This window comes from Macrobrachium rosenbergii, chromosome 19 (assembly GCF_040412425.1).
Source record: "Macrobrachium rosenbergii isolate ZJJX-2024 chromosome 19, ASM4041242v1, whole genome shotgun sequence".
NCBI classification, from domain to species: domain Eukaryota; kingdom Metazoa; phylum Arthropoda; class Malacostraca; order Decapoda; family Palaemonidae; genus Macrobrachium; species Macrobrachium rosenbergii.
Window position 1 is genome coordinate 17254117 of NC_089759.1, and position 26121 is coordinate 17280237.

General features: G+C 38.0%; 1 protein-coding gene across 19 annotated transcripts in view; it reads right to left on the reverse strand.

Annotated features, from left to right (window-relative positions):
- Stat92E (Signal transducer and transcription activator Stat92E) overlaps positions 1 to 26121 on the reverse strand; it is a 141265-nt gene that overhangs the window by 17985 nt on the left and 97159 nt on the right. For 10 of the 19 annotated variants that reach the window (XM_067121083.1, XM_067121081.1, XM_067121084.1 and 7 more), the window contains exons 13-16: positions 21125 to 21236; positions 20590 to 20767; positions 16613 to 16829; positions 12278 to 12403 (exon numbers count right to left, since the gene is read on the reverse strand). In XM_067121083.1, coding sequence (XP_066977184.1) covers positions 12278 to 12403; positions 16613 to 16829; positions 20590 to 20767; positions 21125 to 21236 — 633 coding nt within the window. Of the gene's footprint in view, positions 1 to 12277; positions 12404 to 16612; positions 16833 to 20589; positions 20768 to 21124; positions 21237 to 26121 lie in introns of all 19 variants that reach the window. The other 9 variants (XM_067121078.1, XM_067121077.1, XM_067121079.1 and 6 more) reach the window with 1 other exon arrangement.

Below are 26121 nucleotides of genomic sequence, written 5' to 3' on the forward strand. Positions count from 1 at the left end.
CTGTCTTTTTGCATCTCAAAACCCCAGCTAAGGCTGTCATCGTATCAGCAGAGGATTTTTACCATTGTTTAGGATGTAGTTTATTTAGGTCTTCGGATATTTTGTTATTGTTTTTCCGTTTTTAGGGTATTCCATCTAGCTTTACTAACAAGCAATGAGCTGTTAGCTTAGCTAAATGTGCATTCCAGTTAGCAGCCAGTTGGTACCTACTACTGTGCATTTCAGGCCCATGTCTAATTGATTTTCATTGATAAAATCTTACCAAACATCAGATATGGATCGTATTTTGGAAATAGCTATTTGAAGCCACAGCCTAATTGGCAAAAATCTGCAGTGATGTCTAATGTTGATAATTAAGGCACTTATCAGAGTAAATCAAAGAAATTTAGAGGGAAACTTGGCTAAATCTAGCAGGCTCATAGATACAGGCTAGTAAAACGTCATTACTGAAGGTCCCCCCAATCACTGATATGCCCATATACTTTATGAATGAAGACTCAGATGATGATAGTAGCAGTAATAGTGGTAGTATATAGAATTCTTATATTGTTTCACACACTTAAACACCTATCCTACATACTCTCTCTCTCTCTCTCAAATTTTCTGATTAGTCATGTCCCTAAGTAGAGTACAATAAAGGGAATGGGCATCAAATGATAATATTAGTTGTGTAACACAGTTCCATGGTGCAATTCACGTTTCCTTCAACTTGAAATATGCACCAAGTCTTACAGCAACACACACAGTGTGTAAACAACTATTGTTACCGAGTTTCTGTTGCTTCATATTGTCTCTTGAAAAGTTCCGATTCATGTGTACCTGCTTAGTCCTGCTAAATGAATGTAACATAACTCAAGTGTCCTAACCTTAACTTCCTTAATGCAAGATCAATCCCATAATAAATCCATAGTGCTTGGTATAGCACACTACTCCCCCTTCATTATTTTATTTGTGTGCCTCTGTGTCAGTTTTGTTGGTTCTATACGCTTGATTCATTTACTTGAAACTGACACTAATGTTTGCTGTAGGGTTGCTGAGTGGTTATCAGCAAGTCTATATATTCCTGGTTTTATTTATTTATTTATCTTTTTTATGGATCTGAAGTTACACATTCTTTCAATTTTCAGTTATTTTGATTATTTTACAATCCACTAATCCATTGATTATACTGAACTTTATTGAAATTGAAGGAAATTTGAAGTAAAAAAACAAATATTGTAATATAAAATTATGTAAAAGGATATGCTGTTGTTTGTGAATCAGGGTCTTGCACTTTGAGCGGACCATAAATGAAGAACTTTCAATGGAAAGAGAGAAAATGAAATTTCGATAACTACTGCATATCCTATTCAAGGTATTACTTACTGTACATGAGGTTTAAATATTTGCGTTTCTACAATCATTATCATACTACTGGGACCCTGCTATTACGTCTGATGTCATAGCTTACTTCACAACTAGCCTCTCCCTGGGTGCTTACTAAATTTACTCTGATAAGTGCCTTAATTATCCACATTAGACATCACTGCATATTTTTGCCAATTAGGCTGTGGCTTCAAATACAGGCAGTCCTCGGTTATCAACGGGGGTTCCATTCCCGACAGTGCGACGATAACCGAAAATTGCCAATAACCGAAAATTGGCGATAACAGCACTGATCCCCGGTTATCAGTGCCACCGATAAGTAGGGATCAACGCCAATAACCGGGGATCAGTGTTGAAATCAGATTATCGTCATCACTAGACAAGCGCCATAAAACCGGATCGCCGATAACTGAGACCACCAATAACCGGGGACTGCCTGTAGCTATTTCCAAAATACCATCCACATCCAATGCTTTGTTAAGATTTCCTGAAATGCACAGTCATTCAAGCTTTTTTAAGACATATGTTAAAGTTATTTATTATTAGAGGATCAAAGAGTGAGATCTTGTTATTTTCTTATTTATTTTCATATTTCTCATATTGTTGGTTTTGGTGTTAATGATCTAATCTGTTTTTTTGTTTACTCCACTATATTTTTCACTTATGTATATATTTTAAGTGCTCACAGTGTCTATAAGAGATTATTTCCAGACTTCTGTTAATTCTATTATACCCTCACCTTTTTTCTAGTTTCAGTTATCTATGTAACAACCTTCTTGATTCTTGTTGTACATACTTGACTTTTACCCGATACTGGTTACAGCTATTTCCCTGTTTACGATGGGGTTAGGTTACAAAAACCCATCATTTCTTGAAAAAAACGTAAAATGAAATTAGCCTAGCCTACACTAGGGTATACAGTGCAATCTATAGATGTGCAGTAGCCTAGCCTGCACTATACCCACAGCCTGCTATGGTTTCATGCCATTAATGTATTTTTATACAGCAACTTCCTTATCAGTTATTACCACACTGTATTACCATGCGGGAGATAAAAATATGTAGGCTGTGTGTGAACTATACACGTAGGCCAGCCAAGGTGTTATACTCACAGTATCAATTTGCAAAAGTCAAATAGGCTATTACTGTACAGCTGTATTTATTTTACTTACAGAATCCACTTATACCATATTATTATATTGATATGTTATTATCATATATAAATAAAACACATTTGTCCTGCCTGTGGCAAAAAAAGATTCTCACAATCAGCTGATTCAGCCAACTACCGAAAGAATCAGGAAAATAAATTTTTTAGTTGCTAAAAGAAATTAATGTATTAAAGAAATTATTATTATTACTTTTGAACATAAATGTAAGGTAAACTAACATACTTTATGTCAAAAGTAATATCCCTCACAATCACAAAACAGCTGGTTCCGGCCGATTCGTTTGTTTACCAATGTAAACTCTCTCTCTCTCTCTCTCTCTCTCTCTCAGTACTATACATATCCTTTAATGGAATATGAATTATTGTATCACAAACATAAAATTGCGAAAGTTCACAAAGCCTTTGAATGAGTGCTTGTCAAAATTTTGTTTTTTGCTTTGCTTGATTTACTGTAACAATTTTATTACAAGTTTAGTTTATTCTTAGCATGATTAGTACACATAACAGTAAACAAGAGAATATTTCATCTCCAATCACCATAAAAATATTCAAAATGCTTATTTCATATGTAAGCAAAACAAAACCCAACAGGCTGTACCAAGTTCACAGATGGCATAGAATGGAGTGTGTGCCTAGTACGTACCTTACGGACTTGACTGCATTTATAATTTGGTTTATAAAACTAAAAAAAAAATTAGGAAATGCAGAAAAATATAAACGAGAATACTATAGCATAAAATACAGAATGTGTAGTAAGAGAGTATGTGTTACTGTATTGGGCTTTAATATAAACATGCCCAAGTTCTCTCTCTCTCTCTCTCTCTGTACAGGCAGTCCCCGGTTATCGGCGGGGTTCCGTTCTGAGGGTGTGATGATAAAAAATCGCAGCTAACTGTAATTGGCGATTTTCTGTGACTTTTCAGCGATTTCCAGGGCTTATCAGAGCCGAAACAGATGGCAAAAAGGGTCACTGAAGCATCTTGCATCTTGTGTCTGATGGAGCTATAATGTATCAAAAGCCAATTGTTTTGTGGTTGTGTCCTGCTGAGCTTCAGCTCTCTCCATTGGGACAATTTAGTAACTGCTGCCAAAGGCAATGATAAAAAGAATCAGGATGCAGAACTAAGGTTTGCAATCTTGGTGTCATTATTAGACCTTGGAGATCTCCATGTACCTAACATCACTGACCCCAAATTGTTTCCAGCCAGCCTAGTAAACCAGTACATGGACAAACTGGACTTAGAAACAATAAGAAGAGGTCAGTTCCAAAACCATGGAGGGATTTCCAGTACTCTAACCAGTCACACTACAACAGAGCCTGTCAAAAACAGTGGACACTTTGAAACCCAGTAAGAAGGGTGTACCTTACAATTTCATCCAGATCCTCAACCTGGATGGGAAGAGTTACCTATTTTGTCAGGAGGTGGTGGATGACCCAAGCTGTATGTAAGGGAATAGAAGCTGATGGTACTCCCCTACAATTTTGTCCACTGCCAGTGGGAAGCTTATCTCTAGATTTTTTGGAGACTGTGGTAGGAGATTTATGGTATAAGAGAGTTGTAAGAACCTAAAGGGAAGATAATTGACTGCCCTTTCTGGAAATGGGCAACTCATTTCTCCCCAACACATGCCCTTCATGCCATACACCCACCAGTCTGGCCACCTGGGCCTGACAAACTTTCAAACCTACAGAACAACCCAATAGGGGGACACAATGGCAAGAACTTCCTGGGATGAACTCGACTAACTGCTGAATATCCCAGGAAATACTGACTGATTGCTTTTGCATCTTCCTTCTCAACATTTTAAAAGGTTGCTCATTGTGTGACTTTCCAAGATGTTTTCCTTCCAACATAGTTTTATGAGTAAGAACGAACTTAATCCTCATGAAGTCCACTTATTTTTCAATCAGAATGACAGCTTTTAATTTCTAATGAAGAGTCACAAGGATTCAAGATTTGGACAGAGAGGTGATGTAGATATGTTAAAAAAAAAGTTAGCTAAGAAGTACTGTAATAGGAGACTTTCTGGGATTCAACAGGTCCCTGTTTGTGATTCTTATGGCTACAGGGATTTGGCACCTCACCATCCAACCTCTGCCTGCTGAATCAGTATTTTGAACAAACACCTTTCAAATATGGAGAAAGAAGCTTTAGTTTATCTTTTTATCCAAGAAGGGGACCTCCTTGCACCAGTGGTTCTTATGACATGAAAATTCACATTCCAGTTTACCTGGTATTCAAGCATCTTCATTTTGTTAGGAGAGGCAAGCTTCAGTTCAGGGTACTTGGGTACACAAGAATGGTGTCAGGCAACTTAAAACAGTTAGCTGACCAGTTCCCACTTTAGATGTCTTGAGGAATCTCCACAAGTGGTGAGTATTTAGAGGTAGGGATCCCTCGTTTCTCCTCTACCAGGGAATTGTCTTGTTTTCAGTTGTACTGAATCATGCATGGGGTTCACACTACTTCAGATTTTCAAGCACCATAGATATGGTTCCATCAGGATAGATGTTGAACAAACTTGGTGGAATTGAAGACAAACCTCCTTAGTTTTGCATGCTTTTTCCCTTTAATTAATAGACACTGTGACAACTATCACAAACACAATGACAAACCTGAAAAACCAAGGGGACAAAATCAAGAGACCCACAAGGAAATTCAGAATCATAACCACATGCACTGACCTACTGAAAACAGCCGGTCTTCTTTTCTTCTACAGATAAAGTGTGCCCGTGAATTTGTGCAGATGCCTGAATAACCTACATAAAGGTAATGGATTTTCTGCTGAAAAAATTGTTAATAAAAAATTATGTTTTGACCAGTGTCCCACCTGGCCTTTGAATGGTAAGTCCAATCAGCCCAAAATCTTACAACCTACATTTGCAAAACATTTGACTTACATATGAAAGAATCACTCGTACGGTAAGCCTAAGCTGTTAAACAATTTTAATTAAGATACCTTCCTCCCAAATACTAAATACATAAATAAAACACTTGTCAAGGTCACATTCTTATTAACTTATTTACTGTAACTTTCAACATTACTCATTTCAAATAAAAAGAAGTCATGAAGTTTACATGCCTCCTCCAAGTAAGAAAAAAACCCACTGTAATGTTCATGGCAAGATTTTTGCCTCTTTGACTGTAATATCAACACAATGTACAAATAAAATGACACAGCAAGACATTCATTCAAACAGCATCACAAATTACCTGGCAACTCAAGTTCCTTAATATAACTTTGAACTGTTAGTAGTAAGTATATGCAATAACCAATTATATTTTCAGGTCAAAGTACAAGATTTTTTGCTTCACAACAGAGCATAGATAAAATTGCAATTTGATATGAAAGTACTCCACAAAGGCAAGTCTGAAAGCAGTGTACATACCGTATGTGAAATTCATATAATTTGACAGCTCAGTACTATAAAAAAAAAAACAAGTCTTGTTTAATGGGTATCCCTATTACTTGATTAATGCCTTTCTTACAAGTCTAAGTGAAGAGACCAATCACCAGTTTTTAGTTATATAAAGGGAAGGTGAAACACCTGGTACACCAGCCACTTTACACTCTCAGTAAGAGAATTAAGTGAAAATTAAAAAAAGATATGAAAAAAAGACTTTCATGAAATAAGATTATAAAATCAGAAGAGAAAGTATGGAACATCAGGATATCCATTACTAAATTAGGTTAAACCAACATTAAAAATATAAATGTTGGTCAAGCTACTCTGTATGGGATGAACAACCTAAAGAATGAAAGAATGATGTATACAGCACAAAAACTGTTTAATAGTTATGTTCATACTAGCAAAAAAAATCTAATTAAGAGGGAGGAGACTGACTACCTTGGAAGCGCTATGACAACATCCATCTCTCTTAAAATTACAATTTAGAAGGTAATTATTACCTTAGCTTGATTTAAATCTATAGTAATTTCTGACTGAAAGATCAATTCTGCAGATGTGACTTACAGGAACATGATCTTACTAGAGCCAATGACCTTCATATAAGATGCATACAAACCATACTGTGACTTAATGATTTATGTTTTTGAAAAACAGCATTAAGTGTTATTGGTATTAAGAGTTGAAAGAAAAAAGAATTGCTTTTATGTGAATATATGATGCCTGAAAAAAGATCAGCCAATTTAACTCCTTCCATAGTAATTTCACCTTGAATGCATTATCACTTCCCCCTCATAAAATAACTTTTCCTGTTTTGTTTACTTCAACCTTAAATGTGACCTTAATAAACATATTTTGATAACTAATGCTCTGTATATTTGAAGGAAACATAATGTAGTATTTAAGAAAAAGAAAGAAATGAGAATGTTTAATGTGAATCTACACTGCCAGAGCAGTGTTATATTAGCGAGAGAAAAGCAACAAAAATGCCTTCTTTTGGATATATCTGTAAGGTTGTGGCCACAACTACCTCCTTTACTTTTATATCTTATGGGTGAGAATAAACTACATAAAATTCTCATTAAGTGACAATATTTGAAACCTAATCCCAGCATAAATCAAGAAGTCACTGCACACTCACTACTGCATCTATGTGAAGATTGGGTGTGGATTAACTGGCAAGGAGTAAGATGGGAAAGTAAGGCATTAATGTTCTACATCTCATACTCTGGACTGAGAATGACCTGAAGTTTTGGCTTATCACTAACCATCCAAAAAGAAAACAAAAATCTTAGACAAAATGCAGTGCAGTGCAGTGTCTTGATAAAAAATTAAGTGTCCATGTGGACATCAGATGTGTTCTTCCGTTGGATACCTATTATATTTATTATGGCAGGCACTGCTTAAGGGAAAATCAGTGTCCTGCTTAACTAATGGTGTCTCACAAGAGATAAGCTAAAAAAAATAACCAAGGGCAGACCTAACGTGCTGAAAGATGGAAAAGTAAACGAATGAACATAAATCCATTTAGTACCAGGCATGAAAAAAATCTTTGATGAGATGTTCATAAGAATCGAATTCAGCTGCTGACATGGGGAGTGACTCCCCTAAAGGAAGATTCACCACCCATTCAATAACTACTGCTTAGTTTTCTTATATCTACTGATTTGATAACTGGTCTCTACATATAGAATGGCAATAGAGGCACGTGAAATAAAATGCTCGTGTCATGTGAACATATCTAAATTTTAGGATAACTCTTACGTTACTCTCCTTGTACGCAAGGAACAATTTCAAACTAACGTTAGAGAGATATCAGGTAACATGATCTCTTCCTATAGAAACTGTTACTGCAATGTTCTGTGATTTCAATGGATTACCTACATACACAAAATCTTGACTTCACTATGAAAATCTGACTTCATATCTGTAGATATGATCATTGTAAAACAACTTAAATACAACAAACAGTTTGCCAATTTATTTTTTAAGTTATGGAGCCTCTAAACATCACAAAATCCTTTCATACATAAGTATCAAATTTAAAAATGAAGAGCTTAAGAAAATGACAAAAGATTAATGGAAACACTGAAATCTGCTGTAGGTTAGCACTCTTGAAGCAACAGTGCAAGAAACATTACCAAGAAACAGCCACTAATGTAAATATTAAATTAAATGAATTCTCTTCAGTTCTTTTATCTGTATTTCATGTAATGCCAAATTAGTTGCTATGCTAGCTGTTTTTTTCTATTTTAGAAGCATCCAACTGTTAGGTACATAATAATTATCAAACATAAAACCTTGAAATTCTGAGCCCACTTGGTATATCTGTGCAGCACTGAACCCACACCAACTTTTCTTAAAGCATGGTTTACACGCTACGATAAATTGTAGCGATTTATCGTAGCGATCTGGTTGTTACAATTTGTCGTTACGTGTAAACAGGAGATCGCTACAATAAATCGCTACGATCTCCTGTTTACACGTAACGACAAATTGTAACAACCAGATCGCTACAATAAATCGCTACAATTTATCGTAGCGTGTAAACCGTGCTTAAGAAGATGCATTGACAGTCATGACATATCTGAGAACTCTATCAATAATCACTAGACTAAGTGATACCATACACTGCAGTAGGTAACTTTTGTAATCAATTAAGTTTGAAAGATTTACATTTATTTTCTCTAACTTGAGGCTTGCAAGCAAATATCAAGAAGACTAAAATTCCCTCTATAGCTGTGCTCATCATCCTATTCTAAATTTTTTATAATTTTTTTTTTATACTTTCTCAGTCAACAAATTAGAAAATCAATAGGAAAACTAAAGTTTATTTAAAATTCTTGCAGATAAGTTTACTTCAACTTCCAATAAGTCCTGTTCTCAATACACTTAGCAAAGTTACTGGACAAAATTCTCAAATTTCTTATCATTACCATTCAATTAATACAATCCTATTTTACACGACATGTAAAGGGATACAGTATAGGATGGCACAGATAAATTTGCAGTTCGGTATGATATGTGCTGTACTCCACAAAGGCAAGTCTGAAGGCAGTGTACTGTAATTTGACAGCTTAAATACTACAAAATGGTGTCCATCCAATACAAAAAAAACCAACTCATGCCTATTACTCCCTTGAAGGGCACTTGCTCTAGAGCTTAATGAGTTTGAGATCTATATGGTGATGAAATAGTTAATCAACAATGGACTTCAAAACATTTCTCTTCTTGTAGTCCTGTGTCTTGTTACATTAAACATGCCTACCAAATGGTATACAGTAGCTCCTCGGTATACGAATTTTATTTGTTCCAAACTCTAATTTGTATATCAAAACGTTCGTCTATCGATCCGAATATTCCCGTACAGAATAATGGGAATTCAATTAATTCGTCCCACACTCAAGAATTTCCCCCATATCAACCCTTTCTACCCACTTTAATACAGTTATTTTAAGAGCATCCACAATATATTGTTTATGATAACCACATTCAACAAAATAAATAAAAGAATAAAGAATTTCACAATAAAATTTTAACATAAAAGATGAACAAAATTATGTCACCGTGGTGACACATAGCTGACTTGAGATAAGGGAGGGAGCGTTTAGTTAAGGAGGGAAGGAGGAGAGACAGTAAAAACATTACTGTGCTCTATGGAGTGAGTGTTCAGGACAGTGCTAGTGAGGCAGCAGAGAGGTGAGGGAGGGAATGGTGGTGGGTTATTGGGTGGGGGACGGGGGTCTACTTCCCACTGACTTCCTGGATGTGCCACTTGCTTTTTGCGATTTTTTAGCACTGTAAAAATAACTCATTACCACATCATCAGCAAACTGGCACCATGTTCTGCTTCTGCGTGCCTTGGATTGTTTGTTTCTACAAATTTCTTTAGATTTTCCCACATTTCACACCACTTTCTGATTTCTGTGGATGACAGTGGCGAAGTCAGCACTGTTTCCACCTCATCCTCAAATGAAGCGAGTTCCTCTAACTAACCTCTCTTTGTCTCTTTGAGCACCTCCTTCAATTCAGCCACTGTCAACTCCTCGTCGTGTTTGTCAATCAGTTCGTTTATGTCTTCATGGTCTACCTCCAGCCTCATGGTTTTGTCAAATGACACGATCTCCTCTACAGTTTGGTCCTCATGAGCAAAACCTTTGAGGTCACATTCAAGAAGGCAGTCAGGCTATATTTTTCTCCATGCAGAATTGAGCGTTCTTTTTGTGACGCCCTGCCATGCTTTATTAATGAGCTTTAAGCAGCCGATGATATCAAAATGCTTGTTCCAAAACTCCTTAAGGGTCAGGTTCGTTGCTTCAGTAACCTCGAAGCATCATTGAAACAAAGCCTTAGTATAGAGTTTTTCAAAGTTGGATATGACCTTATGATCCATGGGCTGGAATATGGGGGTGGTATTGGGAGGTTAGTTAGTTAGTTATAAATGATTTATTTAACCAGACCTCTGAACTCTTTTAGGGTTCTTTTCGGGAGGAACACAATGTCGATGAAGTCTGTCTGTCCAACAGCTCATGATCTTTCATGTCCTTTGGATGGGCAGGTGCGTTGCCCATTACAAGTATGGCTTAGAGTGGCAACCCATTTTTTTCTAAATAACTTTTTATAGTTGGGCAGCACACTTCGTTCAACCACTGCAAGAACAAAGCCTGTGTGACCCAGGCTTTATTGTTGGACTTCCACATGACACCCAGCTGCCTCTTCTGCACATTATGTTTCTTAAATGCTTGTGGATTCTCAGAATGATAAACCAGCAATGGCTTTATTTTTAGATCCCCTGATGCATTAGCACAGAACAAAAGCGTAAGGCAGTCTTCCAGTGGCTTATGCCCTGGCATTTTCTTTTCTTTGGATGTAAAATAGGTCTTCTTTGGCATCTTCTTCCAAAAAAGACCTGTCTCATCACAGCTGAATACTTGTTGGGGCTGGTGGCCCTATGAATCCATGAAACTTTTAAACTTCTCCACATACTTTTCGGCTGCCTTTGTATCGGCTGCCTTTGTATCTGCACTCACAGCCTCCCTGTGCTGGACAACTGACCTTACCCCCGTCCGTTTCATAAATTTTTGGAACCATCTATGGCTCATCTTGAATTCCATTTCTTGAAAAGGACCTGGCAGTCCTTGGCAACTTCTCCATAAATGGTCAAGGCTTTCTGCGATATCATGGCTTGATTCACAGAATTTCTAGCAAGCTCTTTCTGCCTCAGCCAGAGAAGCAGAAATTTCTCCATTTCTTCCATTACTTGCAGGCACTGCTTAAATGATATTCTTGTTACTCCTACTGCAGTGTCTAATGCCTTAGTTTCCTCTTTCTTCTTTAAAACGGTACATATCATTGACACAGATATGCCGTATCCTCGAGCTAAGTCAGACACGCGTGTGCAAGCCTCATGCTTGGTGAACATTTCTTTCTTAACTTCAACAGTTAAAGACTCCTTTTTCTTCATCACTTCTGTAACAGGCTTCTTCTTCATGTGTGGCATTGTTATTCCCGATTATTAATCACAATATAATTGCAAAAATATGATGTGACAAAGTTATGCAAAGTCTCGGCCACAAGCACAAACACGAACTTAAGGTACGATTTAGACTAGCACGGATCAACAAGTTTGTGTCAGGGTCACAAGCCAAATGAGGTCGATTAAGGACTTTTCAGAACCTACTTTGACATTTTAAAAAAGAGAACAATCATCCCAGTTGTTTTATTACCTTCCCACTATGTATCCCTCCATCCCTACATCCACATGGCCCTCCCCATAATCCAGGACCAAGGGGATCCCGTCTCTCCCCCCCACCAATACCGGCCGGCTGCTCGCAAGATTCCACCAAACAGCTCGTAAATAGAACTTTTAGCTCGTACATGGAAACAGAATTTTTAGAAAATTTTACTTCGTATAATGAAAATACGAATAACAAATCATTTGTACGCCGAGGAACCACTGTTTATGTATAATAAATCAAAAGTGTCTACTTTATTTATTATTTGCCACAATAAAAGCTTCAGCTTTTAGACATGAATTCTCCCCCTGAATGCTGAATATGTGAAAGAATATGTATATCACTATACTTCATGTCAGACCCAATGTCCAATGCTGCTTTTTCCTTCACATTCATGAAACAGCTCAGATAATGACTTCAATAATCAATCATTAAACATAATTTGTTATGAAACTTTCATTTTCACTGACATAGCAACCAAGATTAACATTTTATAATGAAGAGACCAGACCATTTGGCTACCTAATTATCCATACAGACAAGAAGAAGGACAACTATCACTTACTGGAGTAAAAACTACTGAAACTTGGTACTTACGTTGAGACACTGTCGGAGGGATTGGAACTGACGGACGGAGGATCACCCATATTGCTGTCATGCATTGGGTACAGAGGTTGCGGTGTGTTGGGATAAGAATCCATCGACCCTCCAGCCACTGACCATCTGCACAAAAATAATTCAAGTGATCATCATCATAAATAATATATACAAAAGTTATGATTGATATAAACAAAAGCTTACATGAAATAATATTTTCCTAATTAAAAATCTACACAAGATTCATTATATGACAAAGCCATTAACTTTACTTGGCCTTACTTGTGCATCTGTGTGAATCCCGACACTTCCAACTCAGTTAATAAAAATAATAAAAAAAATAATAAAAAAAGACTAACAGTTGTCCCCTCTTCAGCAATTCTAGATTGCCCTTAATTTCCTTTTTTGCTCCTCTAGCAATTTCTTTGTTTTCAATTTCAGCTATCCTTTGACTTTCCGGTATACTGAGCAGAACTTACAGCTTCTGTCATATTTTTTCAAATTAGTTTTGCTTTGTCAGCTGACAAGTTTCCTTTCCCAACATAGCATAGAATAAAGTATTTAGGCCAAAGGCCAAGTGCTGGGGCCTATGAGGTCATTCAGCACTGAAAGGTAATTTGACAGTAAGGAGGTTTGAAAGGTGTAACTGCAGGAAAATCTCGCAGTTGCACTATGAAACAATTGTTGGAGAGGGTGGAAAGTCAGATGGAAGAAAGAGAATATGAATGGAGGTACAGTACAAGGAATGCAAGAGGTTGTAGCTAGGGGCCAAAGGGACGCTGCAAAGACCCTTAACTACGTCTACTGTGCACTGCATGGGGTGCATTGAACAGCATGAGGTGCACTGACAGCACTAGCCCCCTGTGGGCCCTTCCCCAACATAGAGTATTTCATCAAATGCTTAGTTTTGTTGTTCATACTATTCAGCCTCTTTTCCCATAATTTTTTTCTGCTACAGGCAGTAAAATTTATCACATTAAGTTTTAGTTAATGTTAGGACTTCAAGTACTAGCAGTTTGTTCCTAACATATCTACCATGTACAAATTCAATGATTGCATTATGTCCACATCATGGTCCTTCTCATTCACTTCCAGGTTATCTTGCTTTAATACAGTTAAATGACCAATAGTTTCCAGCATGACATTATCATCATTATGTTAAACCAGACACGTAAGTTAGAATATGGTAAAATCTTGCTTATCCAAAAACTAGCTGGGAGGGACCTTGTCCAGACTTACCAAATGTCCATATCAATCATTCATTTTACATAGGCTGGCTAATTTTAATTACATATATATACTTAAGAAATTCAGTGATACTGTACCCCCCTTAGATGTGCTCCTTCAAAATTATCCTTAATGTTTTAGAAAATGTTAGGACTCAACTAGACCAAAGAGTCAAATTTCTAAGTTTTCAGAACTGCCCCAAAAGGAATTCATAATTGAGTGAGGGATGAAAACTGGGGAAGGGAAAAACCGTAAGACAGGAGAAATGAGAATCTAAGGAACAGATGGAATGTAGTAAAACCAAGAAACAACATTTCCGAGTGGTGAGTTCTTGAGTAATTACAAGGAAATGATGAAAAGCACAAATCCTAGCTCAGAAGTAGAGCAGTATTCAGCCTAAATTCAACTCCCTCACTCAGAAGTAGAGCAGTATTCAGTTTAAATTCAACTCCCTCACTCAGAAGTAGAGCAGTATTCAGTCTAAATTCAACTCCGTTGCTCAGAAGTAGAGCAGTGTTCAGTCTAAATTCAACTGGCTTATAGACATACTGATGGTTAAATCTTGCTTTACACACAATGAGGTGGTAGCTATGACAAAATAATCTTAAAATCCAGAGATGGCACATATTTGGCATTTCAAGTTTCTGAATATCTAATTTCAACCTACAACAAATTCTTTCTCATAACTTGAAGCATCCCCAACCATTTGATATAAAAAAAGATCACTAAAGTATCACTGCAAATTCATCTTCTGTACACATGGCAATATCTACTGTTATAAAAAAATTGACAATTCAGATTAAAACTTAAGCTATTCATTGCAAAAGAGTATTTTACAGGATTTAATACAAAAAAACAAAATGCACAAGACTTTGTGAGGTCTCGATCTGTTGCCGGGACCCTTAAGGCATCCTTGCTTCAAAACACACTAAGCACTCTCAAGAAACACAGATCCAGCACTCCTGATTCAAGCGATCTTTTATGCATTTTTCAGAAGCTACTTTATGTCATTGTTAAAACTGTAATTAATAACGCATGTCAGGTACTGCAAGCTTTCCAACTATATGTATTTGAAATCTCTTCCTAATTTCTATTAAGAATTGTTAACCATTCTCCATGTGTGCAAAAACACATCTGACTGTATATAGATATCCCAATGTTTTTCCCTAACGTCAAATGCTGCTATTATGCTTGCAAGAGTCCTTGACCTGCCAGGGATTTTGTGCTAAAAAAACAGACTACACCCTGACTCTGCCTCTTAATTGCCACCTCGTTGTACTGGTGACCCCAAAGATGACCGATACCACCAACACCAGCTCATCCAGTGACAACCCATAAGCCTGGTTCTTCAGAGTGGAGACTATCTTCAGGTCTAAGTAGATCTCCTCCTCATCCTTATGTGGACTGACCTATCCATCAATGATGTAGAGACGACCATCACCTGCGAGATGAGTAACAGATGCCCTCACTCATACCTGCGTTTAGGGTTGAGAAAGAAAGCCTTCAACCTCGCCAACAACGTCCCGCCCATCAGGCAGATCCACCGCCCAAACCCTGTCGGAGCAGTAAATCGGGTGGGGAATGAAGGCGGACATCAAAAAGTGGGCAAGAGAATGCTTCCCTTGCCAAACATCAAAAATAACGATGCACATAGAATAGAGGATATGAGAGTTCCAGACAACAAAGCGACGACTGGCCCACATCCACGTCGACATCGTGGGACCCCTGCCCCCTCCGGGGGTACAGGTATCTCATCATGAACAGACAGGAAAACCGGATGGCCAGAAACAACACTATACCAGTAAGGCAGCAAACAGCAGAGAGTTGTGTGAAAGCACTAACAGACTGGGTCAGCAGGCATGGAGTACTGCAATACATAACAAGCGACATGGAGCTCTCTCTGCGCCAGACTTGGGAAAAAACTCATTCACACAACAGCATACAACCCAGAAGCGAACGGCATGTGTGGAGCCGCTGCATCTCTCCCGCAAATCAGCATTCATTGCCAAATGTCAAGGTTGGAGTTGGAGAAAGGAATTAACATGGGTCTTGATGGGACTAAGAACAGCCCAGCACGCAGTATTCTATGCATCGCCGGCAGAAGCACTCTACAGGCAAACGTTGGCAATTCCAGCAGGCATTTTCAAACCTGCCAGAGCCCACAGCTCTTCCAGACGTCCGTAGAGCATTGGAAAATATCATGACAGCAAAGACAACATATGACAACAAGAAAAGAATATATCCCCAAAGACCTTTAAAGAGCAAAGTATGCATTCACAAGAATAGACGCATACAAGCGGCCCCCTCTCTCCAGTCTACTCGGGACCAAACCACATACTGCAACAGAGAAAGCGTATCAGCTGACGGTGGACGGGAGGACCACCTGGGTCTCCATCTTGATTAAATCCAGCCTATATTTTAGACTGCGACCCACTCCCCTAGACTTACTTTTTGGGGGAGGGTATACTGTGAGGTCCCGATCTGTCACTGGGACCCTAAGGGCATCCTCGCTTCAAAACAGAAATCTACGTGACACACTGAGCACTCTCAAGAAACACAGATCCAGCGTTCCTGATTCAAGCAATCTTTTACGCATTTTTCAGAATCTACTGTATCCCATTGATAAAACTGTAATTACTAACGGATGTCACGCACTGCAAACTTTCCAACCATATGCATTTGAAATCTCTTCCTAATTTGTATATAGAATTGCTAACCATTCTTCAGGCATGAGAAAACACACCTGACTGTATATAGATATCCCTATGTTTTTCCCTACTGTCAAATGCTACTTTTACGCTTGCAAGAGCTCTTGACCTGTCAGAGATTTTGTGCCAATAAATCAGAATACACCCTGACTATGCCTCTTACTAACTGCCTCATTATAACTTCTACTCACAGTAATGTTTATATAAGAAATTTTTCTACTACATTTTCTAATGTTATTAGGTATTTATTTTTTCATTTGCTTTTCACTAGAAAAAGAAAAATCAAGAAAAAACATTCTAAGATTAGGTCACATTCATCAAAGTATAAGCATAAAGGCAAAATGAAATACAATTTGAACAAGATCTGTGTGACTAGATCTAGTGTTTCAATTTATCTTACCCAGGTACATGAGTGATAAGATGTGGTTTCACATATCCATTATTTGTGGGCTGCTCTCCTCCCATTGGAGTGTAGTACTTTCCAAATGCCTGCTCTTTAGGCACATTTGGATATAAATAGAGCAAATACTTCAAGTCAGCAATAACATCAGCTAGTGGACGGATTGCAAAAGCCTTGCTTGTGAAAGGCTGCAACATGAAGACATCCCGCTGGTCACCTGCTGTAAAAAAAGCAATATGTTAGATCATGTCCATTTACATTAACTATTATGAGTAGCAAACCAAATGCACCCGAAAACTAGCAATAAAAAAGATCTTTCACTTTAGGTTGGCACAAGCAAGTTCCCAGGTCCTCCAGTGGCTAAATGTCTAAATTCTGGTGTAATCTGAGCAACTACTACAGAGCAGTGGGGTTTCAAGGCAGGCAATTAGGGTAAAAGTGGTAGCTTTGTACTGAAGAAAAAAAAAAAAAAGTTATAAAATTATAATTTATTACTTCATGACAAACCTGTTACTTTTACAAAGAAAGTAAACAGACACTATGCTTGAGGGATTTAAGCTGCTGGGAGAAAAGGCCAGACCTGTGCTCTCATCTACCCCAGAAAGACATATGCCTCAACCAATACTGTAATGAAAAGATAATGAAGATGAAAGGATGATACCCCAAACCCCACATGCTCAAACTCTGCAGGTAAAACTTGACATGATGCAACTACTGGGCACAAAAATTATAAATTTGAAAACTTGCAAGTATAGTCCCTCCGACAAAGACAAGCAATGGTAGACAAACATCCACATGCTGGCCCTCAAAACCAATCTTATGTCCACATTCCTCTTAAAGAGTAATGAGAGCCCTCATATTGCACACTGGAATAACATTCCCTTAGGACCTCAAGCATGACTCTTCAGAGCCAGAAGGAAAATGGGCCTAAGTGCTCCCTCCTTGAAATCCTTAGTTAAGTCCAAATGGACGTAAGTGTCCATAACTGGACAGAGGAGGTGATCCTCCTCATTTTTGGCTAGAGGAGAGAGAGAGAGAGAAGGGAACGAGTTTTTTCTATAGTCAGACACAATGGAGGCTAATCAATATCTAGTTCTTGCTAAAACAAGCTCTGGTGGACAGGGCATCGAGCTTAATCATTTGTTTTGCATAGGCAAAGACCAGGAGAAAGGCTGCCTTTAGAGTGAGATCAGGGCGAAATGCTTCAAATGATTCTTCTTATGGAGGCTTGATTAAGCTTTCTAAGGTTTGAGAAAGATCCCAACTTGGTGGCTTGGTAGGGTCTAACAGGCTTTTCTTCCTCAAAATGTTGCCAGTATTTCTTGAGGTTTGGTGAGAATAAAATACTTAGCTCTATAAGTTTCCAGATGTGAATCAGGGTGGACCCACAGCCTTCTATAGCCAAGGACATCCTTCTGATTTCACTGGAATACATCGGCACCTCAACTAAATGGACAGTTTGGGAGTCTAGCCTCCTGATAGGTAATGAAAACCCATGACAAATCCATATTGTAATAAACCTTCTGCTGCGACACCAGAGAGCAAAAAGCTCATTTGTTCCACTGACCAGTACCATAAAGCAACATACAATGGATATCATAACTATACAGTAAACCCCCCCGTATTCGCGGTCTCACTATTCGAGGACTCACATATTCACAGATTTCTCTTTGGAACGTACCTACCCATTATTCGCGGAAAATTCATCCATTTGCGGTTAAGGAAATATACTCCTAAATTTAAGCTGCAAGTTGTAGCTGAAGCTAAGAAAACAATGTTCAAGCTACTAATGACTATGCTGTAAATTATCGTGCATCGGCAACATGGATGAAACTCGATCGTAATTAAAATGGGAGAGAAAGTATTTTAATCAAAACTACTGGGCATGAAAGAACACATTACTGCTATTTTTACGCCAATAAACGATAAACATGTAAAGCTTGTATTATGATGAAATCAAGTGAAATTAGCAAACGGAATCTTGAATTTTTTTTACACAAAACAAACGCCCCCAAACGGCCATAATCATCTATTAACGAAAATAATAGATAAATTAATTTCACAACGAGACGTATTTTACTTATATTTCGACTTAAAAACACTTCGTATAATGAAAAATACCCTTGTTCCTTATAAATAAAGTATCTAGACTCTAGAGATTCATTTACACTAACTAGAACCAAGAAAAGCGCTCAGATCGCAATTCATACTACAAAAGCAATATAAGAATATATACAATATGATCGGATACAGTGAATTAAGGCATAACATTTTAAAAGATCCTTGGAAAAGATGCATATTCGTTATGTAGACGTTTGTACAATAAGATATGTGAATATAGAGTAGCGTATAATGTAGGCTACACTATCTTGTATGTATGCAACATACCATAGTGTAGGCCAAGCTAATTCTTGTTTGTTATTCAATTACTCTTTGTATTGAATTATCATAAGTCACTTTGCATGAACCTCCAGAATTAGCTGATATTAATAATTACTATATCGTGTATGGAAAGAGTATATTTTATAGTGTAGACTAGGCTACCATATATGTATAAAAGGTACCGAATACCCTAGTGTAGGCTAGGCTATGTTCGAGATACGTTTTGGAATTTCTTACGTTTTTTCCAACAAACGATAGTTTTTTTTGGAACCTAACCCCATCGTAAGTAGGATAATACCTGAATAAGCATTTTTAGTTTGTTTTGTGTTTTTGAACTATCTAAATTGGCAGTTCTAAGTGTTTTTAGAAGGGTTCTAAGAATTCGTGGGGGGAGGGTGTGGTATGCATCCCCATGAATATGGGGGGGTTTACTGTAATTACAATGTGTGGTAATAGTGAACTGATTTCACAACTAATGTATTACTAACAGCTGACATTCCAATCTTAATACTGTATGAGTAACTTAAAATATAAAATAATCAATTACAAGGAAATATATATCACAACAAATTTTATCTGCATTATCTGTTATCAACCTCTTCTTTACCAAGAAGCTTAACAAAATGTAAACATTGTGTTCAATACCGAACCGAATTTCTTGGTGTATATACATACATACATACATAAATATACATACACACACACATACACACACACACACACATATATATATATATATATATATATATATATATATATATATATATATATATATATATATATATATATATATATATATATATATATATATATATATATATATATATATATATATATAATATATATATATATATATATATACATACATTTTTTATGTTTTTACATACATCCCCAAGGGGCTGGGCCTACTGCATCCAGACCATAAGCCAGCAATAATGTTTGTTTTGCTTCATCACACATCTGGTAGTGCCAATACTGTTTGTTTTATTTCAAAACCCTTCAAACCGAATTTACAAAACCATAAGAGGTCTAGAGTTAAAAAGAGGAAGGTTCACTTACCCGGTACTATCCAATGGCCATGAATGATGGTACTCCCCATACCCCCAAAACAAATTGTCGGTAAAGAAGAGGTTAATGGTAAGATGCATCCACATATCTATAACTGTAATTGTAATAACCACAATGCCCTCTCAACTTCTCAATTTCTTAACCCTTTTTGGATCTGCTTGGCACTACAAAGCCAAATATCCAAATGAAGAAATTCTGACATCTGTAGCAGGATACAAACCTGCATTTGGTATCTCAGAATGAGATCACATTAACCAGTAGATTCTATATACAAGCAGTCCCGGTTATCGGCAGGCTTGGTTACTGGTGATCAGGTTTTACGGGGCTTGTCTAGTGGCGAAAATCAGCAATTTTCGGAGCAAAAATCGCCAATTTTCAGTTATCACGCCGTCAGAACAGAACCCCAGCTTATAACAGGGGACTACCTGTACTGTATATGTCCAACAATACCTGGATTCATGATTCAATGTTTTTTTGGAATCTAACCTCTGCAAATGAAAGATCTGACAGCATAATGAAGAATATACCTTTTGTAGTATCTTCATACATCCATGCAATGGTAACCCCTCCCAATTCTGAGTCGGAAAATCTTAAGAGGAACGTTCCACTTTTCGAATTTTTCAGCATCTCCTCTGCCGGGCGACGTCCAACAAAGCCCATGATAGAACCATCATTCCAAGGTTGACGAAGGTGTTCTCTGGTTACCTTAGAGGAAAATTGATAACTTTTTAGTCTGGTATATATAAAATGAAACAAATTTTCTCTTATTTAAACTCTGTGAGCAGATTACTCTTATAAATTAAAAAGTGAAATGATAATTATCAGTATAAATAAGCAAAACTGACAATGAAAAAGGATATAATATCAACTAACCATTCCACACTGAACCTTTTCCATTTTCATATATCTCAAATTTCATAATAAACATGCTGAGTGCAGTGCAGAATTGGAAGTGAAAGAAACAACTATTATTTTTATTTAACATTTGACTAAATGTCTTTTTATTATCAATATCGTATTCTTTTAGCCATGAAACAATCACAATTTCAAAAAATTTCTTACCTTCATAACAGCAAAGAACCATTCCCAAAAAGTGAAATTACGCTCAGAAAGTGGCTCCTTACAGAACTGTGACCATGACAGCAACATGTTAGTGAAGTCTTGAACTTGAGAGCTTGAAGAAGAGAGGCTAATTAGAATAATGCACTTTGTTACAGCAAATATAAAAATCTTTAAACAAATTTATTTTTATAGGATACAGCCACTGCTTCTCCTGAATCTGGTTTTACCAGCCTAAGTGATCAGATCACTACAAAATCTATGGTGGGAACTGTGTTAGCCAAATTCCAAACACTCATCTTGGTGTCATGAATTTTTTTTTTCTTTTTTTTGTCCTCAGAAGACTTCAGACTAGAAACAAAAGGAGTGATCTCCTACTAATACAAGATGGCATCTAATGGAACAGAGAGCTTGATGACAGTTAGTTACTATACAAGTGTAATCGAAAAACTTGTACACTTGTAAGCAGATAGGATTTGTACACTATTAGCCAAGTTAACAATCCATGTGTTGAATATTTATGGCACAGTTTTGGAGGCAATCATTATAAAAAAGAAAGGTGTGATATTTCCAAAGCGTATAATCAAGGCTACCAAAAATAGATCTATCTTTGGGTGGTCTCGGTATAATGCTGTATGAGCCGCAGCTCATGAAACTTTAACCACGGCCCAGTGGTGGTCTGTCCTATATCGTTGCCAGATGCACAATTATGGCTAACTTTAACCTTAAATAAAATAAAAACTACTAAGGCTAGAGGGCTGCAATTTGGTATGTTTGATGATTAGAAGGTGGATGATCAACATACCAATTTGCAGGCCTCTAGCCTCAGTAGTTTTCAAGATCTGAGGCAGGACAGAAAAAGCGCAGACGGACAGACAAAGCGGCACAATGGTTTTCTTTAACAGAAAACTTAAAATGGAAAAAGCATGTTTTACCACTTGCATACTGATACAATGAAAGGCAGCCATGGACTCAAATGGTGCCGTCAGAAGTGACGGGAACAAAAGTTGTAATGTTGCTTGGTCGGGAGAGTGCCAAAAACTAAGGAACTGCCTGACTGACTTCTAGTATGTACCTTGGCAAAAACATCTCAATAGACTAGGCCAGTGGTTTTCAACCTGTGGGCCATGCCACGGACATCTTCAAAATAGTATTTAAAAAAATGAACAATATTTTACAGTGAATATAGGCCAGTGCTTTCTTTCATAAATGAAAATGTATAACTTATAAAGTGTTCTGAAAAATTATTTCATAAACGAAAAAGTAAAACTAATAGTGTTCTCAAAATGCTTTATAATAATTCTATTATCATCATTACAAAGTTCTGAAGGGCAGTGGGCCATGAGTATTTAGGAATGCCAAAAATGGGCCATGGGCACAAAAAGGCTGAAAACCACTGGACTAGGCATTACAACTGGCATATGTACTAGTACTGAAAGGCAAAAGCAAATCAAAAGTCATCTGCAAGTAAGGAAAAAACAGATACAATAAAGACAGAATTGAGGAACTTTGCTGGATTCATTAGTTTAGACTGGGACCTGGGCTAAAAAGATAGGTGACAAAGATACAGGTCTTGATGGGAGAAAGATTTTAAAGCTAAGCCTTCAATAAATAATATGCATAAGAAGTGTACACAGTTCCAAGCAACAGTGAGATAAGAAATGGAGGCATAAGATTCAGAAATATAGCTGATGAACCCTTAAAGGCCAGCCTATACATACATTAACAGGACCTCATGACCAGGCAAACTTTAAAGTATGCCAATTTAAAAAAGAAACAAACATTAAAAAGAGGAAGATGTGCAAATGCTCATGGCATAAAACAAAGAATTCTCAAAAATTTTCTGTACCTCCCGCACGAAGTTGACAGCAAATATTTCCAATACTATGTGGGACCTCTTTTCCAAGACACTTGTACCAAAAAGCTAATTTTAGCGATTTGTAATGTTCTTCCTAATATTTTTTTTTACTTTCTTTTGCAAAACTACAATTACAGCTCACATAATATTGTAAAAGATAAGTTCTAAAATCAGCAACAATCCCTGAGTATAATCATGAACAAATATATACAAGACGCACTGAGATGAGGAGATGAAGTACCTTTCCCCGTGATATCTCAAAGGAGACTATTGTCCCTTGTATCACCAAGCTGAGGTGTGTGTGTGTGTGTGTGTGTGTTGCCATAAGAGTTGCCATCAAGTCGCTTATGGCCCACTCAATGGATTTGAATGTTTTCCCATAAAATTTGTTCAAATACCATGATGAGAAATAAGGATTATCATATGATATGCACTAGAAATTTTCACATGCAATTATCTGATGTCATAAGATACCTCCTGTCCCTAGGGGGTTATCACACAATATTTGGAGGAGAGAAATGAATGGAAAGCAATGCATTGAAGAAAGGATGGCAGCACTCATAAGATGACTGAAACTTTCATTCAAGCAAACACAAAAACATCCCAACAGTTCTACATGGAAACAGACCAAACTAGAAACTAAATTAAATTTACAAGAATTACCTAATTCATAATAAAGTACATCATCATTACACCACATAAAATTTAAAAAGTGCTCAAAAAGATGCTGAGGTGTTGACTTAGCATTCAGAATCATTGCATGATTTTTTGTTTGCTTAAATGCCAGCCTCACTCAGCTTGTCATTAAAGCCATCCTTAGTTCAGCAAAATGTTTTGAACTCAACAGACTTTCCTGAATCATTTGTGTTGTTATATTTTCTATTTCAATATCTGATGTGGTCCCCAAATCTGGTTTAGTGTAATCAACTTACAAAAGCACCTTTTAAATTCCAGTGAGGTCTATTCTGAAGACCACTGAAATTAGTCTGAACCAATAATTTGTACATTTGCATGAGCTCAAAAAACATAGCTGTCATCAAATACTGATCTAATGAAAGAGTTAACCCTTTCCTGTCCAATTGACGTAATATTACGGATAATCACCCTAACCCCTCTTGTCTGACTGGCGTAATTTTACGTATAATTTACCGAAATTTTTAAACAGCGTGGTAGGGGTAAATTTTTTTTATTTTCGGACAAGTACCGATTTCCAAAGGGTAGATCATACCTTGGACCGTGTAACTTGGGTATCAATACGCCAGCTAAGTAGTTCATGTAATGCGCATGCTCAAATCCCAGGCGTAGTAAAATTCTCACAATGAAATCAGCTGATTCCACCCACGCCTCTCTCTCTCAGTGACCACACGTGCGAGCTGCTGTCAACACGGGCTTTTGTTTACATCGTGCCGTGACGCGAGAACACTTTTCCGAGATGCATTCGCGAAGATTTTACGGAAAAAGTGGCGCAAAACGCGTTAGTGCATCTCATAAAAGAAGATTAGATTTTAGTAGGCAGGGCTCTGAATCTCCAGAAGATGCCAAGATAAGGAGTAAGCTAATGGATTATGACTTTTCTTGGAGGGCTCAAAGGATTAACCTCACACCAAGCAAACAAGCCATGGAACTGCTTCGTCTCGAGTTTGAGGAAGAAGATTCCGGTCCTGAAGTGATTGATGCTGATGATGAAATGATTGAGTGGAGTGATGTTGATGAGGTAATGGCTACAGGAGTTGTAGCATTAGAAAATGTGTTACAGGTACGCAAAAAAGAGTTCAGAGAGGCCGCAATTAGTGTTGGTGAAGTACCGGGAACAAGTGGCGTAAGCATCAGGGAGAGAGGTAAGAGAGAGAGAGAGAGGAAAAAAGTTCGTAAGTTGGAGAGAGATGCTGCTGGTATTTCTGCTGTTGGGGGTTTTGTTGGTGAAGCTGGTGTTATTAGGGGTTCTGTTGGTGCTTCTGTTGGTATGCTTGTTCGAAGTGGTGCAACAGGTGGTGTAAGTATAGCGAGTAAAGGTAAGGGTAAGGGTAAGAAGGGCATATATGCCAAGAAAAAGACAACAGGTAAGTTTGTGAGAGGGCCTGCTGGTGTTGATGTTTTGGGGGGAGATGCTGGAGGTGTTGGAGATGCTGTAAGTAGTGTTGGAGGAGGAGATGGTGATGCTGGAGGTGTTGGGGATGCTGGGAGCAGTGTTGGAGATGCTGTAAGTAGTGTTGGAGGAGGAGATGGTGATGCTGGAGGTGTTGGGGATGCTGGGAGCAGTGTTGGAGATGCTGTAAGTAGTGTTGGAGGAGGAGATGGTGATGCTGGAGGTGTTGGGGATGCTGGGAGCAGTGTTGGAGATGCTGTAAGTAGTGTTGGAGGAGGAGATGGTGATGCTGGAGGTGTTGGGGATGCTGGGAGCAGTGTTGGAGGTGCTGTAAGTAGTGTTGGAGGAGGAGATGGTGATGCTGGAGGTGTTGGGGATGCTGGGAGCAGTGTTGGAGGAGATGGTGATGCTGGGTATGGTGATGCTGGTGGTGTTGGAGATGCTGTGAGTAGTGTTGGGGAGGAGATGGTGATGCTTGGAGTGTTGGTGATGATGGTGTTGTAGTGATAAATCTTGAGGGTGCTGCTGTGTCTGTTGCTGATCCTGGGAGGCCTTCACTTGATTTTGAGGCATTCCTTGAAGGCGGTGATGCAGGGAGTGGGAGGGTGTTAGTGATGATGAGGGAAGCTTTTGGGATTTTATGGTGTCCCTAGTAATGCTGGGATTGATGAGGCCTTGGGTTCTGGTGATGCCTCAGGGGTTCAAAGAGGCCGTGAGGCGTGCTAGGAGGAGTAGTAGTAGTAGTGAAAGCAGTGGTTCTGATGTCCAGGCAGAGGGTGCTGGTGATGGTGTATATGTAGGTGGTCCCGTCGTGCCCGAGGTGAACGTTCCCGAAGAAGGAGGAGGTCTGGAACCGAGGATGAGCGGCCGTGACAGGCAACCAACCCATGATGTAGATGAGGAGTGGACCCAGGATCCTACGCCTCCAGTGATTCTGCCTTTCACAGGTATGCCAGGGTTGAATGTCCCTACCCCTACGACACTTCTCGGATTTCTCCAGCTCTTTATTACTAGAGAGCTGTTGGCATACTTGGCTGCAGAAACTAATGCGTATGC